The sequence below is a fragment of the Copidosoma floridanum genome, unplaced genomic scaffold, assembly GCF_036245765.1.
Source record: "Copidosoma floridanum isolate Cflo_tuat_1 unplaced genomic scaffold, Cflo_Japanese_pri ptg000030l, whole genome shotgun sequence".
In the NCBI taxonomy this organism is placed as follows: Eukaryota; Metazoa; Arthropoda; class Insecta; order Hymenoptera; family Encyrtidae; genus Copidosoma; species Copidosoma floridanum.
In genome coordinates this window covers 21,248,520-21,266,181 of record NW_028321907.1, presented here as the reverse complement: position 1 = coordinate 21,266,181, position 17,662 = coordinate 21,248,520, and the positions used below count along the sequence as shown (strand labels likewise).

General features: G+C 46.3%; 1 protein-coding gene across 4 annotated transcripts in view; it reads right to left on the bottom strand.

Moving 5' to 3' along the window:
- kek5 (leucine-rich repeat, immunoglobulin-like domain-containing kekkon 5 protein) overlaps positions 1-17,662 on the bottom strand; it is an 884,967-nt gene that overhangs the window by 51,073 nt on the left and 816,232 nt on the right. For all 4 annotated transcript variants that reach the window (XM_089596544.1, XM_089596542.1, XM_089596541.1 and 1 more), the window contains one exon: positions 251-970. In XM_089596544.1, coding sequence (XP_089452670.1) covers positions 251-970 — 720 coding nt within the window. The remainder of the gene's footprint in view (positions 1-250; positions 971-17,662) is intronic.

Here is a 17,662-nt window from a genome sequence, read left to right as displayed (position 1 = left end):
AAATATAAATAAATAAACATCATGTCAGTGATTAATAAGATCCTTTTAAATGGAAACGCCAATTGTAAATATTAAGGTTATATGATTAGTTAAGCATTATATTACGGCATGCAGGACTAGGTACTTCTGACCAGGCCCTCAACTCAATAAATTACCAAATAAATTGAAAAAATATTGTAACAAACAACTGAAATATAAGAGAGACTCGAAAAAGATACCACCATGTTAGGCAAAAAAGGATGCTACTTACCGCGCTCAGTAGGTGAGGTGGGTGGACAGCTACTCCAGCTGGGGGCTCGAGGTCGCCTGGGTAGGGTTCCATAGCCACCGTGCCTGGACATGCTGGGTAGGTACGTCAACTGATGCGTTGGATGATGACCGTAGCTGTAGGGTGTCACAGAACTAGAGCGTGGTGGATGAGGTAGGGTCTTAAAGGCTGCGGTCGACGAGTACCCAAGAAGGGAAGAGGTCGGTGGTGATGAGGGTGAGCCATAAGGTGAGACAAAAGGTCGCATCAGAGTGGGAGTCTGCTCTTGCTGATAATGGTGTGTCGGCTGCTGCTGTTGACTTGGCAGCCGTGAGCTATCAGGGGCAGTAGAGGCCTGCGAGGTTGGTGAAGAGTTGCGACCACCCGAAAAGGCCAGCAGGTCAGGTGGATACTGACGATAGGATGTAGTGTTGCGTGGCAGAGTACCGATGCTGCTGATAACACTGCCCCCGTAGTGACTTGAGAGTCCTGATTGACCTGGCTGCCCGACCCCAACCATTCCACTGACATTTGTATTTGTCCTCATTCCGGAGCTCATACTATTCATAGCAATACTGGAACTGACGTTTGGATCAATTTCATCAAGTCCAGCGAAATGGTTGGTCCGTCCTGAGGTCGAATCAAGCTCTGGGCTAGCACCACGTCGATCCTCATCATTCAGTCCATTTGCCAGAACGCCCATGACACTGCCTACTCCATCAGCTGTAAGAAATACGGAATTTCACCTTTTTTTTTCTAAACAATACATTTTCATAGGCTCATCAATTTTTGCAAATCATGGTTAGTAAGGATAATTCAGACAGGGTTTGTCTATGATCATCGTTATGAAAAGATGTACCAACATATCTTAAACATATAATCTAATATGCATCTTTTACGATGAATACTTTAAGGTATAATTTGATAGTGTTTAAATAAACAATAGCAAGGTATTACGACAATACGATCTCGAATGTCACAGATGTGATAAGGGAGGGTGGGGCACAATCGTTACCCTAACTTTAAGAGGATCTTGTGATAAATACAAGTTAAAGTTACTAATAATAAAATAATTGTAAGAGAAAAGACACTTATGAAACAAACGCATAACGTAACGGGTACGCAGTTTGGTAACGGGTGAGGTACGTTTGGCGTGGGGATCTCAGATGATACTTAAATATTTTTACAGACGCGAGTGTGAACATGATTATTAACGTAGTCACTGAAAAATTATTAAGATGAAAACATTGAGAGTGTTGTTTGAAAGAGGTTTTTATTAGTGAATAATAATTTGTTTTATTCAAAATGTTTATTATACGATGCAGTAATGAATTCTAACAGTTACGCACCATTTTTTATACTTAAAGCAACAATCGTAAGAATAAACAGATAACTTAACCTATTAACCTAAAACTACGAGCTCTCATGTCAGCTGTGCCAGCTGCCTGACTAACACACTTGCGTCTCACGCGCCACCACGCCAAGCGTATCCTATCTTGGTGCCGATTTGTGCCGAAAGGTTTTTTTTTTTTTTTTTTTTTTTATTGGAGCAGGGAAAAGAAAATCTTCATAGACACCCCAGCTAATCCGGTGGTAGTGTCGGATTCACCCAGTGTGCCTATCAACTAAAAACTAACCTCCTCGCATGGGGCAGGTCCGTGAGGACCACTTCCCTAGAAGACAAAAGGGCATAGGAGAAGAAAGAAAAAGCAAAATAACAAAGAATTTTGCAGGCCAGCTCGCTCTCAGAGCAATAAGAGGAGGGGCACTTACGCATCTGGGCGAAGCTCGAATCTTAGCTTGCACCGGAATAGAGTTAAAGAAGCTTAAATTTTGTGTTATTGTATGTGTGAGTGTAGATGTGTGAGTCCACTGGGTATTGTGTATTTAGAAGCGTACTTGTGATTAGTGTAAGTGTTTTATAGGGTTACAGAATAAAAGGGTGCTCCTGAAGAGAGCGTACGGATTGAAGTCGTGTTTGTTTCGGCGAGATCATGGAGATGTATCCGATAGAAGCAGAAAGGATTAAAAACCTAGCGTAAATTGAGGGTCCTCGGAGTTCTATGCTAGAGCGCATAAACGTCATATAAGGTCGAAGCGCCCGAGTTGGAGGTTCGCCAGTGCGGCGATGGTGAGGTTTGGGTGGTTCGTAATGGAGGCGTGGATTTTAGACGCAAGGACGGGGGCTACTTGTATTAGAGGGACGATGTTGAACTCCTTGATAATCTGGAAAGTCCTCATGTACCACGGAATACCCAGAACCAACCTTAGTATCTTCATGGAAGGGCCCTGGATGCCTTGTAATTGGTTTCCCTTTGCAGCACCCCACGTTGGTATCGCGTAGGTGCTGATGCTCTTGATGATGGCATTGTAGGTGCGCAGCTTGGTTTTTTGGGAGACTGCTTTGTTGTTAAAGGAGGGCTTCAGTTGCACAAAGGCTCCATATGCCTAGCCACAAGTTCTGCTGATATACCGAACGTACGTGAGTCGACGGTCTAGCATGACGCCGAAGTACTTGGCGGAGTAGCTCCAAAGTAGGCTAAAGTCTTTGCCCCATTTCCGACCAGTTTCCAAGGACTATACCAATTATGGAAAGTGACGATGTGCTCGTTCAGAAAAATGGTGCACCGAGAGTGTTGTTTTGACGTGCAGCTGACCACAACGTCGTCTGCATAGACGTACGTGTTGATGTTTTCGCGCTGGGGCAGGTCATGGCAAAAAATGTTCAAAAGGGTAATTGAGAGTTTGGAGCCTTGGGAGAGTCCGGAGGTTATTAGGAGGGGGTCGGAGATGGAGTCGCCTACTTTAACGCGGATAGATCTGTCCGACAGGTAGGATTTGATGGTGCCGACGAGGTAGTTCGGAAAACCTAACTGAATAAGCTTGTACAGAAGGCCTTCGTGCCAAACTCTGTCGAAGGCCTGCTGTACATCTAGGAAAGCTATCGCGGTAAATTTTTGTGGATGATGCTATCGGAAAGGTCTTCGGTGACTCTCAGAAGCTGGTGTACAGCCGAATGTCTGGCTCTAAAACCGTACTGCACGTCTGGAAGGATGTTATTTTTCGTGGCGTGCTTGTTTAGGCAAGTAAGAATGATGCTTTCGGTGATTTTACAGGGTGATGAGTGTAAGCTAATGGGTCTATGGATCAAGGGATTGCTGAGGGGTTTTCCCGGCTTTGAAAGGCAGATGACCAAAGCCATCTTCCACGCAATTGGCAAATAACGAAGGCACATCGCGGCGTTGGTGATGTTGCAAATCACCGTGATAAATTTTTGAAGGAGGATTTTCTGGATGCTATTGGAGTTACCGTCACTGCAGGGGCTTCCGGAGTTTTTAGGAAGCGGATGATGTCTCTAATTTCGAAGGGTGTCCAGTGTTCGAAATCTGGATTGTCAAGGACCTGTTGCTGCACCGTGTGGTTGATTCTCGGGTGTTCCTGCAGTAGTTCTTCAGCAATGAGGTTGGGGGAACATTGATTTTGCAGCGAATCTGCAAAGATCTCTGCTTAGTCCGAATCTAGCGAGTAGAGTTTGTTTCTTTGTTAAAGGGGGGGGGGGTAAGGTCGTTTGTTACGGAGTTTTTTGACGACCTTCCGAGCAATTCTTGGGTGGGACTCTGCCTCAGCTATGAATTGGTTAAATTCCTTGTTTCGGAATTCGAAGACTTGGGATTTACTTCCTTTTTAAGAGAGTTCAGATAAACTTTTAGTTCAGGGGTTCTTCGTTGTTGCCAGAGTTTCTGGACTCTTTTCTACTCCTTGATGAAACGCAGGAGGTCGTGGGGAGTTTAAGTACGTGTTGAGGAGGTGTGGTTGTTGTGGTGGCGTCTTGTGTGCACCTGTTGCGTTCGTCTGTAAATTCGTCAACCACTATGTGGAGTTTCGTTTGGGACCTGATGGGACGACATATAAATGAGAAGGATTCGAGGTTAAATGCAAGGTGGATCCAGTCTATGCGGCTGGTGGTAACGGGTATGATAAGAAGGGATCTAGGGATCTCTAGGTAGACTGGGTTATGATTGCAAGGGAGGTCTGGGGATGTTCGTGGTTCTGTAGGGATGGTCAAGTTTTTCGTCAGGAATATGCCTAAGATGTCTGAGTCTTGGTCTGGTGAGCTAGGATAGTAAGTCGGTTCACTCGGAACCTCAATGTAGATGGTGAGGTTGCGCAAGTGTTTGAGGAGGGAACGACCCTTAGGATTTTCGTGTTTGCATCCCCACGATTTGTGCTTGGCGTTCAAATCACCAGCAACTATCGTAGGGATGTTAGAGTCAAACAGGTTATACATTGGAGGTTTGGATCATCCGTTGGAGGAGAATAGAGGTAGATAATTCTGATGGAGGCAGATAAGGTAGTGTGTACTTCAACTCCGACTGCTTCGCAGTTGGCAGCATCTGCATTTATGACTTGATGGCAGATACCCTTGCGTACAAGGATAGCCACTCTGCCATGGAATTTTTTCACGTCTGTCGCGTCTGTGTATCGTGTAATTTTGTATGTAGAGTGTGTTTGTGTTGTCTAGGTGTGTTTCTGTGATGCATGCAATGTCGATGTCTTTTGTCTGGAGTATGTGTGTAAGTTCAGTCGTTTTGTATGTGATTTTGTTCGTATTCTAGTTGAGTAGCGTGAGGTCTCTGTCTAGCGTGCTGCTGTTCTGTTGCCCTCAAGACCAGACACTCTTTGGTTGAGGCGAGTTAGCAAGGTCATTATTAAGTGGAGGGTTGTCTTGGTGGTGGGGGGTGTGTTGAGTAAACGAGTCAGGGGTTGAGCTCCTGTTCGGTGTTCTTGAGAGAATGCCACATTCACGTATGACATCTCCAGGCGAATGGTGTTCGAGCCTTGGGCTATTGTCCAAGGGGTTGCTTTCCCAAAAGGGAGAGGAGGGGCAGTACTTTTCTTGGGAGCGTGAACTCCTATTTGGGGGATTTTATGACAACCCCGGTAGAAGGTGCGTTGCTCGCCATTGCAGTTTGCACAGCGAGGGGTGACTTGGTCCTTCTCCTTTTTTGGACAGGTTGCGGTTGCGTGGTTTGAGCTACAGAAACCACGAACAAAGTTTGCATGGCAGTAGACCGCCGTGTGATTAAACTTTTGGCAGCGACGGCACTGGGGAATGTCGTTTGACTTACGCTTTTGTTCCACTCTGACAGAAGTGCCCCCGAGATACCTGATACTGTAGATGTCGTGGGATTTGATATCTGACGCATTCAGGTACAACGTGACCAATGACCAGGTTCGGTCACCTTTGCTCATGCGATAGACACGACGGGCAGAAGGTACTTTTTCCTGGATCATGTTCAGGATTTCAGCTTACGTGTAGCCAATATTGACTCAATGGATGACGACTATCATTTCATGGTCCTCGTGAAGCTGATGGGTGATGAACTCGCCACTCTACTTAAAAGAGCAAACTTTAAGCATGAATATCTCAAGATTTTTTTCAGTCAAGGGTATGAACAAGGGCACTATTAGATTTGGCATAATCTAAATTATTTAATAACACATGTCTCATTTGGTGTCACTAGAGCAACAAAGCCTCCTTTAACCTTATGCCAATCAATAAACTATATTTTTATAAGCTTTTATTTAACTTGTTTTATTCATTTATAGCCTAAGTATCCTAAATACAAAACAAAACGTACGAAAAATACTGTTAATGACATTGTTTGAGCTAAGGCACGAATAATTAGAGAAATTAATATTCCACAGCATTAAACTGTTAACAACCAACTTAAGGATGAGGTAAAACGTGAGTACCAAAAACTAAATTGATATCGGTGGGTTAAACGTTGTACCACCGAAAGATGAAAAAAAATATTATTTAAAACTAAAATTAAATGAAGTTAAAGAAAATAATCTTTGTAAAATATAAAAATCATTAAAACCAAGCTCTTTTATACTCCCGCACTATCTAATTTGCACAGACAAGTCTTTTCTCACGGAGGAACCACTATGCACCAAAATCAGCAAATTAATCTCACGTGGTTACTTTATAGCAGCTGGAATTTCTCACGACTCTGAGCTCAAAATAAAAGGAGATAAATCTGTGACGACTAAACAATGTAGACGCCCGTATGCATCAAGAGAGACAGTCACAAATAAAATAGAAAAAACCGTGTGAACAAGGCACAGTTTTACCTTCGAAATCTTCATATAACAAGAGATTAGTAGGGAGATTGCTGACTGCCATGCTACGGAGATGCCCACGTTTTTCCAGTGGTTCGAGCGCTCCACCGCGGCCAAGCGACCAAACCAAGCGCACATTTTTTTTTTTTATTCGAGAAGCACGGTAGGGGTAGAAGAGGAGTGGATTCGCGTGGAAATGTCCAGATAGGTGCATATCTTGGAGACGCGTGGAAGGGGTATACGGAATGTGTGCCGACGAGAGGAGGAGTGGAAATGTCAGCTATATAGCCGTACAGCTGGACGCACAGCCAAAGCAAGCGACGGTACGAGTTATTCTCTTTTGAGTCTTTTGACTCTGCAACCGAGTATATGCTATGTACATTTAACTGACTTGCTCTCGCTCTGGCTTCAATATTATCTGTTAATCTTATTTAATTAAATCGTGGAACTAAATGCTCATTAATTATATGCACAGACTTTTGGTTTCAATACATTATTTTTTAACTCTCCCATACTCTTAACATTCCCAAATCCATTTATTTTTTTTTTTTTTAATATATAGCTTTAACTATTTTTTAAGGTTCTTAGTACAGCTTTAACCACTAATTTATTAATTTTACACATCCCAACTGTTGTGAATTGTAGGACAAGCTCCGGAGGATATCCATAAACATATGTGACTTCAAAAGAAAACTCACGTGTTATTCGGATAGCTAAGATGGGTAATAAGGCTTATGCCATTGCGTGGATTGTTTTTCACTTAAGGATTCAAATCCACATTATCGTAATTTTTTTTTTTTTTTTTTTTTTTTTAATTTTAATTTATCATTTTGTTTTTTCAGAGTAGAAGTCAAGAAAGAGCCTTTTTAGATTTTCGGGCAGAAGAAAGTCTTCTTGAATTAAAAAAAAAGCCTTTTCATACAGAGGTACACTTGCACTGAGGTGTATTAAGCCGGCGTCGATTGGTACAATTAAGCCCAACAAAACGTCGCTCAAGATTATTCACCAACATTTTTGAGTTCTTATTTGCTCCTCGCCCAGCTCTCGGTTGGTCATGTACCTCTGTACAAATCCACACATTTATTCTGTACTGGAGAGCAAAACGAGAAGTTTATTAAAAAGACGTAAACGCCTATTTAACCAATTTTTTTACTTCTATTTTGTGGTAGAAATGTGTATATTTTTATAGATCAATTACTGAAGCATTTATTTACAACATTATCGTCAATTAGTAGATATCACAGGGTGCTCATTGGCCAATGATTGAATTAATCAAGCATTAACTAATAACACAAGTGCAAAATATCAGGTACCATAGACTGCTTACTGACTAATAAAATTGTGGTGGCCAGTAAATACCCCATATTGATTGGTGATAAGCGCTTCTGTTATCAAGTAATGCTTTATTAATCATTAAGTTGCTCAGTAAGAGCCCCATCATACTTAATGATTTACGATAATGTTATGATGCTTTATTTATACATATATATATATATGTTTTTCAAGAAGTTACTTATGCAGACAATCACATGAATGTTATGATGAGGACAAAAGTGAAATTATGTAGACGTTCGCATAATTCTACCATGTTACAGTATATTTCCGTAAAATCGCCGTGAGCCGTGAGTGAATGTGTCGTGGGTAAGATAGTCGTTTTCGTGTGTTATTAGTGTGGTCACGTATTTTATTTCATATTAAGTGGCGTCGCGTCCGTAGTGCATGCGGGGATATTTTCTGTGTTAACACCACGTTGCCACGTTAATCGGAATTTTTTTTTGGAAACTGCCAAAATTTACCGGTTTTTAGGAGTGTTTGGGTTAGGCAGCGCCGAGTACGAGCGTGAGTCGGGGGAGAGGGAAAATAGACGTTTAGTCGAAGAGTGAGAGAGAGAGACGGGGCTAAGCTTGGGGAAATTAAGCGTTTGCGTGAGTTGGACGGGCTTTTTGATAGCGCCAATTTTCAGGTGAACGAGTGAGCGGCTCTTCTTGCGCGTTTTGTTTTTCTTGCGCGTGCGACTTTCGCTTTTCAGGTACTAGTAGCGGCCATCTTGGAGACCGCTTGCGTTTTCTTTGCGTGCGTGATTTGTTTACAGGAGGAGAACAGGGCTTAACGTGCCTTGTCTTACACATATATATTTTTATTGTTTTTTTTTATTATTACCACATAAATAATATTTTATTTTTGTCTATTTTCTTTTCCTCTCTTCTTTTAGAGCGTTGCCTTTCTTCATATTCTTTCGTGTTTTTGTCCGAGTGTTAAGAAGTGCGCGCCGCGTTGTGATAGTGCCGTTGCTGTGATATATATATTTCGGGACAAGTGCCTGGTGTCGTGTAGATTTAAATTTGGGAAAGGGAATTGCGCGGATCTTTATCGTTTTTGTCGTGCGTGTAGGGGAGTTAGGAATAGATATAGACCATTTGGGGGAAATTATTATTATTTTTTTTTTGTGTTTTGTTTGTTGCGTAGGGACAAGTCGGGCGAAGTTAGCGTCGAGCTCACGCGTCATAAGTTGCGGAGATGAATCGTCCGCGTGATATGGGGCCGCTGGAACCGCAGTTACATGCCGAGATTATGCGCGACGTGGTGCACACCCGCGAGCAGAGAGCTTTCCGGCGGGAAATATTTACGCTCCCACTAGAAGTGGTGTTACCCCAGCTAGACGAGCGGGGACTGAGTTTAGAGGGGGACGAGTTTGTGCTGCGAGACAGATTGTTGCGACATCGAATGCTCGAGCTCGAATCGGAAAACGAGCTCATTCCGCGGTATGAATGTGATTTCGCGCTAGCCGGATCCGAAGATGGCGACGAGTCAATCGCGGGGGCCGAAGCTAGTGATCATCCGCGGGTGTTGGGGCCGAGCGAGGAGTTGGGAGAGAGTAGTGCCATGAGAAACCCTAGTCAATGGGGGGCACAGGTAACCGTAGCGACTAGTGGGGGCAAATTGGGCCATCTCGCCCCACCAGAAGGTGACCACCGGTGGCTGGGAACCCCGGGAGTAGATTCATCGATAGATCGTAACGAACAAACTCTTAGCGCCCGGGACCCGAGTTTTACACGCGCCGCAACGACGCAGACCTCGGAGTTCGTTCCGCCGATGTGCCCCGTGACAGTACCTGCTACCGTGACGACCACGACGGTGTACATGTCCCCAGTCATGGCGGCCTCCGTTACGCCTCAGCGACGGATTTTCGCACTTCAGGGTCAAGCGAATATGCGCTTCGTTGGGACGTTACCTCCCGGGGATACCGGGAAAATCGATTTAGGAGTTTTCGATGTGTTCGACAGGATCAGGAAGATGCAGGCCGTGGGAGTAGGGGCCCTCCGTAGAGTAAACTCGAAGGCGCCGGCGTTATCGTTCCCTCCGTTGCCTCGGACCAGCGCCCCGGAACTTAATGCTTCGCTCGACCATAAGCAAGACACGTGTGCGCCGCGTCTAGCGTCCGGCGAGGAGAGTCGTCAGTTCTATCAAACCGCGACCGAATGGGTTAACAAGTCTCCGGGTCTGGGAGACGCCGCGATGAAGGAGGATGTGCCAAGTGACCAGCGCCTTAATGAAACGTATGCGCAAGCGACGGCCGAGTTACGGGGACCTAATCCGCGTCATGAAGAATCAGTTAGCGAGACTGAGACTTTCCGGCTTCCACGGAAGCCGCTGCCATCAAGGAAGCCTCTGACACAGCCGAGGGGACTTGGGAAGAAGGTTGAGGAGGAGGTGGAGCGCGCATACGAAGAGGGCGAGTTCTCTGACCACTCGCGACGACCCGCGCCGTCAGATAGCGAAGGCTGGACCCTTGTCTCTCCTCGCCGTTTGAGGCCGAGAGGGTTTCCAGCGGAGTCAACGGGAACCCGAGTCCCAGGCCCTCGGGGCCAACGATTCACGCCAGACGTACGCCAAGCCGGCCCATCCCCGACCACCTTAAACTCTGTGGATAACTCGCGTAGGAGACCGTTGAGCCCCCAACCACGAGAGGAAGGTTTCCAACTGCCGAGCATGAGGAACACGCGTAATAGGGCACAAAATCAGCGTAGACAACAGAGGGGGCCGATCCTACCGGAGGAGCTGCGGGACGTGTGGAGCGAAGAATGGCACCCTCGAGCGGGCGAGCGAGCGTTGAGCGACCAGTTAAGCTCGGATAGCGAGAGCGAAGCGGAGTTCACTGGTCGGCGGGCCAACGGCCATAATAGACGACGTGCCAATACATCGGAACGTGGTCGAGCTGAGAGATCGGCTGAACCACGCGAGAACCGGGCCTCGAAGGCTCTCCAGAACTGGAAACTCCATTTCTCGGGAGAGGATAAGGGGGAAGATGCAGAAGATTTTCTTGAACGCTTGGAGGACTGTCACGTCAGTGTGGGAGCGAGCGAAAGCGAGTTTTATCGCGCCGTGCCAGTGATCTTGTTCAAAAGAGCGAGCCGTTGGTTTAGGGCAGTAAGGAGCGAGGTAGTGACCTGGCGGCAGTTTAAGCGAGCGTTTAAGCGACAATTTGTGGGCGAGTATGATCGTGAGGATTTATTGGACGATCTGCGGCGCCGGACTCAAGGGAAAGGGGAGAAGGTGAACGATTACGTGACTAATATCCGCTATATCGTGTCGCGTTTTGTCAGGCCGCCGTCGCAGAAGACGGTTACCGAGACCGTGTACCGGAACTTACTCCCGGAGTATCGTAATGCGATGAGTGGGCAGCTCATAATGTCGCTTGACGACATCCAAGAGTACGGGCGCTTGTGGGAAAGACAGAGAGAGCTGGACGGGAAATACGCGCCACCTTCACCACCGGAGAAGATGCACGGTCCCGGAGCCGCTTTCATTAACTCCGCGTCAAGGGCCAAGGTAGCGGGGATCACCGACGAGAACCCCGAGCAGGTCACCGCCGCTGCGGTCGAGACCCCGGGCACTAACAAGGGAGCTAAGAAGCGGGGACCAGGGAAGCCACCGGGAAATTTGGATCCGGTCATTTCTGGGTCTCCCGCGCTACAGTGGCCGGTGCCCAACCCCCCATCCCCAAGCCCAGCAATAGGGGAGCCAGGCCCGCATTCGTCGTATGCGGCCGCCGTGCAAGTGACCCAACCGAACGTCGCGAGGAACAGCGGAGCGCCGGCGTGGACTGGAGGCCAATGGGTATGGCCATCAGTACCCCGACCCACTGTAGGGGAGAACTTGGGGCCGCGACCTACCATTTTGCCTCCACCAGCTCCCGCCGCCCAGTCCAACCCGTTTCGCATGCTTGGAGAGAATCAAGCTAGCGATCGTCAGCGCCTTGGACCGTTAATGGGCGCCTGTTTTACATGTAGTGGCGTAGGCCACCGCTCGGCACAATGCCCCGAGAGCTTATGTTATGTGTGCCAGCAAAAGGGCCATATGTCGCGCGGGTGCCCTAACCGACCCCTTCGGGTCGAGGGCGCGGTCGGGGGCACAATGCCGCGGAATGTGTATTGCCAAGTATGCGGCCTTCGAGGTGTGACCTTTAAGTCGTGTAGCGTGTGCAAGAAACTTCGTGAGAGTCTAGGAAACTGGCAACTGGGGGGCCAGTAAAGAGCTTGCTCCCTGGACCCCCCAGGGCAGGATGTGAGGCGACGGAGACAGCGAGAGAAGCGTGTGAAGCGATGAAGCGAGGCGAAGCGGAAGCGAAAAATCGATTGAGTGACGAGAAGCGTAGCGACCTGGCTGATGATAGCGGTAGTATCAAGTTATTCGGAAAGTCGAAGAGAGAGCAGATCGTGAGTAGCGAGATAAGCGTGACCCCTGATTCCGAGTCAGAAGAGGTGGGTCTGCAGGATGTTTGCGGATTGTTCGAAAGAGATGATAAGGACGCAGGGGTCAATCAAGCGATAGCGCCAAGCATGCGTGTGATGTTGGGTGGCGACGTACTGAGCGAGTTTAAGGGTACACCTGTCCCTGAGGGGAATAGGGGTAGAAGAAATAATTGGTTGAGGCCTCGTGGAGGGGAGGGGGTGTCGCTCGGAGGCGAGAAGGAAGTGGAAGCGAGTGCCAGCGAGCGGGAGGACGATCGCCTGTTTGAATGGCCCAAGCCAGTGTCATGGGACGCGTTGAATAGCGAGCCGTTGAAGGTGTTTAAGACGGTGGACGAGATGTTGCAGGAGAGTGTCGAGAGAAGGGCGGCTAAGCTCCGGAATGAGGGCCCTCTTGGACTTTCCCTCGACGACGTTTTTCCTTCGGCGACCCTCGGTTTGAAGCTCCTGAGCGATGAGGAACGTGCGAAGTATGCCGGTGGGTTGCATGTGGGGCTCCACGAAGAAATTGCCGGCGTGAGCGATGATAATCGCAACTATATTTGTGTGTCGTTAGGGGGTCAGAGCTACAAGGCCTTATTAGACCCAGGAGCCACCTCCTAACTAATCGGGCCTAAAGTGGCCGATAAAATCGAGAAGCGCCTGTTGCCAAGTAACTCCGCGATGCGTAATGTTAATGGAGGTGTGACTAGAGTGTTGGGGGTGCTTAAGGCACAAATAGACCTCGGAACGAGCGAAGGCGTTTTGTATTTGAAAGCAGTGCCAAACATCGATCAGGACCTTCTTTTGGGGATGGACTTCTGTCAGAACTTTGAGATCGAGGCTAACTTCGGTAAGCGACTATGGCGAGCGAGTGAAGGACCATGGGCTTCATTCGTCGGTGGGAGCGATGAACCTGAGAGAGTGATTTACGCGGAATGCGCCGGTATCGTGGAAGTGGGTGACGATCAGCGTGGCCGAGTGAATAAACTGATCGAGCAAGTATTATCGTCGGCCACCGAAGCACCAGGAATAACTAAACTAACCGAGCATGTTATTCGCGTGACCGATCGCACACCGATTCGACATCGGTTGAGGCGTATGTCGCCGCGGATGCAGGAAATAGCGACCGAGGAAGTAGAGCGAATGTACCACGAAGGGATAATCGAAAAATCGTCGAGCGATTATAGTAGCGCCCCAGTGATGATAAAGAAACCGGATGGGACTTACCGATTTTGCATCGACTTTCGCGACTTAAATAAGGTGACGACTCGCGATGCGTACCCCTTGCCGAGTATGGATTCGATTCTGGACCGACTCCGAAGTGCGCGGTATCTATCCAAAATCGATCTGAAACAGGCCTACTTTCAGATACCTATGGAAGCCTCGAGTAAGAAGTATACCGCGTTTTCGATGCCGGGTTCAGGGCTGTGGCATTTTCGACGGATGCCGTTCGGCTTGACTAATGCGCCGATGACGTTTCAGCGGCTCATCGACGCTTTATTCGGGCCGGACTTGCAACCCAACGTTTTCGGGTATCTAGACGATATCATCGTAGCGACGGACGATTTTGATGAACACTTGCGCTATTTGGAAATAGTCATGCGTCGGGTAACGGGAGCCGGGTTAGAGATCAAATTTGAAAAGTGCGAGTTCTGCTTGTCGCAACTTACCTACCTGGGTTTCATATTAGATAAGGATGGGTTGCGCCCCGATCCCGAGAAGATTGCGCCGGTATTGAAATATCCCGCCCCTAGGCATGTTAAGCAATTACGCCGATTTTTAGGGATGGTCGGGTGGTATAGCGAATTTATTGAACGAGACTCGAAGATAAAAATTCCGTTAGTTAAATTATTGCGCAAGAAACAAATGTGGGAGTGGGAAGCGGAGCAGCAGGAAGCGTTCGACAAATTGAAGGGGGCCCTAACAGACGCACCGGTATTAGCGCGGCCGGATTTTGCCAAGCCATTCACCGTGCAGACTGACGCGAGTAACTATGCGATCGGCGCGGTGTTATCCCAAGAGCATGAGGATGGTGAGCACCCCATCGTGTATGTGAGCCGTGTGTTAACACCTGCGGAGAAGAATTACAGCGTCACGGAGAAGGAATGCCTCGCGGTAATTTGGGCACTTAAAAAACTGCGACCGTACGTGGAGGGGTATCGGTTCACTGTGATTACCGATCACAGCGCCCTGAAGTGGATTAAAGACTTGCGCGAACCAGCGGGGCGATTAGCGAGGTGGGCGTTAGAGATGTCCCAATGGATCACCAGTTTGTCGGCCCTCCCAACCTCCGAGCGTACGAACAGGAGAGAGAGCAGGAGGCCTGAGAACTGAATCGTTTGGAGCGCCGCGATTTCTTGCGCACTGTCGGGGATATGAGAACTTTCCCAGACCACCTCCGCGTTAGGGGACTTCGGTGGATGCTCGAGGAATGTGAAGAACCGGAAAGGGAGGATGGTCGACGATAAAGGGGAGAGTCAGAAGTGTTATTGTTAAAAAAAAAAAAAAAAAAAAAAAAAAAAAAAAAAAAAAAAAAAAAAAAAAAAAAAAAAGAAAGAAAAAAGGGTAGAAAGAGAGCGTAGCGCCTAGTATAGTTCATCCGTTCGTATAACTTAGAAAGGGGGGAATCTTAGCGGAATTCACGGTTGTTTTTTTTTTTTTTTTTTTTTTGTTTTTGTTTTATTTCCGTATCGTATTTGCGTTGCGACAAGGATAAGCGCCAAGATTTCCTTACCTGAGGAACGGGGGGGGGGGTATGCCTGGACCCCGCGACCCACCGAACCGTACGCCTTCCCATCCCCACCCTTTCTCTCACCAGGATAAGCCGTAGACACCTAAACATCGAAGGCCACGCAGCCGGGAGGAAGACCAAGCACCCCAAGTTCAATAGGCGGCTGGGTTAGGAGACCCGGGTAAGTACTTTGTTTGGAACTTTCTTTTACTTGGGACGTTTTTCGGAGTAGAACGAGCACTCAGGGAGATGTTCGTTCTAGGGGAGGGGAATATGACGGAGTCATTTTTCTCTGACCTATAGCATTAAGCGCCGAAACGCGTCATCAAGGTGGAATCTATTTTCACTATAAGAAGCTAATAAAGGTCCGGGTCTGTGTGTTTCATGTTCTACGTGAGAGTAATCGGATGCAAGGAGTAGCGCCAAGGAGAGAAGAGAAGACATAGCGCCGAAGAAAAGCCCAAGAATGTGTAGTTCTGCGTATTATAGAATATTTGTAATTACCGCGCCATTGTCCTAATCCAGTACTTCTTTATCGACGAAGATTGTATGCTTAACTAGGTATCTGTATTAATAGTATGTATTGTAAATTGCGTCGCATTCGAGTGCGTGTGAATAATGTCCTGGCAGTAAGAATGAGAAGTATGTATGTAGATATAGTGTGGTAATGCGCGAGGCTGCACTAATTGGTGGGCCTAAGGACACTCTTGCAGTAGCCTTCGAGCGAAACAGAGCTTTCCGAGTTTTCGCGTTTCTGGTAGCACAGATCGAGAGAGAGAGAGAATCGAGCGAGAGAGAGAAGGAGGAGAGCGGAGAATCAGTGTCCCAAGCCAGCCGGGAGCGACCTTGCGACCGACGACCGAGGAGACGAGGACCATCGCCACCCCCAGCCGTCATCTGCGAGACCAGGGCATCGACAGGCCAAGAGCTGATTTGACCCGGAGCATGGTGAACCCGGAGGTAAGGGTAAAGTAGAGTGTGTGAGCGTGCGTGTGTCCTTACGTGTGTGTCGGGGGACCGAGTAGTGCGGGACTCCCCCAGGAAGCGTGGAGTGCGAGAACGGGAGAGTCCGGGGAAAGCGTGGTTGTCGCGGATTATTACGATAGCGCCGGATTGCGCCAAGATTCGGGCCTAAAAGCCCCCGTGTAAAAGTTCGCTAAAAATAAAGTGAAGTGTTCTTAGAATCATTAACTCGTTTGTTGTAGTGCGTGTGTTTTTCCCTCCTTCATAATTTACAGGTCGCGCCTCGTTTCTCCTTGGGAGAGTAGTCCGATCCCGACGGACTACCGCCGGCAGGACCTCCTCAGAGACGAGTCTCCTGGGCCAAGCAGCGGACATCGTGGGCGTGGGGACAGGGGTTGTTTTTCGCGTTTCAGGATACGGCGGACGTTGGCGAGAGGATCGACGATAGTGTCTTTGGACGTTGTCTCGGGACCGCCCTGATTGCGACACCCTATAGTTTCTCAGGGCGCGATAGTGCAACGTCACATACTGTTGAAATTTTAATCAGTTCATAAATTTGATGAACACAAGAGAAAATAGTTTTGTGAGAATTTTAAAATTGCTTACAAATATTTAATATGGTATGCTACTTTTATTCATTTTTAGACTGCCAGAAGAATAATAATGAATGAAACAGTTCGATCAATAAGTAACAAAAATTATTGGGCAAGATTCTGGGAAAATATTTTTTGCAACACCGCAGTATTTTGTTTAAAAAAAAAATGAATGACCTTTAAGGGTGATAATTAAAATAAAGATCTTTTTAGGCAGTAGATTATTAAGAAAGTTTAATAATTTATATTAAATGCAGAAAAAGCATCGTTGTACTTTTAACAATAATACCATCGGGTGAGTGCAAAAAAGAGTCTTTTTAGAATAAAAGTCAAGAACGGGTCTTTTTCAATTTTCAGGCAAAAGAAAGTCTTTTTAAACTAAAAGAAAAAGCCTTTTTGTACAGAGGTACACTCGCATTGAGGTGTATTAAGCTGGCGTCGATTGGTATAGTGAAGCCCAACGAAACGTTGCTCAAGATTATTCTTCGACGATTTTGAGTTCTTATTCCCTCTTCACCCAGCTCTCGGTTGGTCATGTACCTCTTTACGAATCCACACATTTATTCTATACTGGAGAGCAAAACTAGGAATTTAACAAAAAGACGTAAATGCCTTTTAAACCAATTTGTTACCTTCTATTTTAAGGTAGTAATGTATATATTTTTATAGATCAATTACACATATATATACACATATAAATGTTGTACCAACTTAAAATCGGAGGTATAAAAATTAAAGGCTCTTTCTTATATTCAGTTTAAAAAGGCTCTTTTACGCCTACAACTTTTGTATAAAAAGGCTTTTTCTTTTAGTTACAGAAGTCTTTCTTCTGCCTGAAAATTTAAGAAGGCTCTTTCTTGACTTTTACTCTAAAAAAACTCTTTCTTGCACTCACCCGATGGTATCATTGTTGAAAGTATTACGATGCTTTTTCTGCATTTAATATAAATGATTAAATTGCCTTTATAATCTACATCTTAAAAATATCTTATAGATCTATATTTTTATAGATCAATTATATATATATATATATATATATATATATATATATATATATATACATATATATACACATATTTGTAGTACCAACTTAAAATCCGAGAAATAAAAATTAAAAGCTCTTTCTTATATTCGATTTGAAAAGGCTCTTTTACGCCTATTACTCTAAAAAGACTCTTCATTACGCTAATCTGACAAATTATTTAGAGTCAGAAATTGTGAAAACTGAAAAAATTTTCAACTACATATTTATATATTAATAAAAACCGAG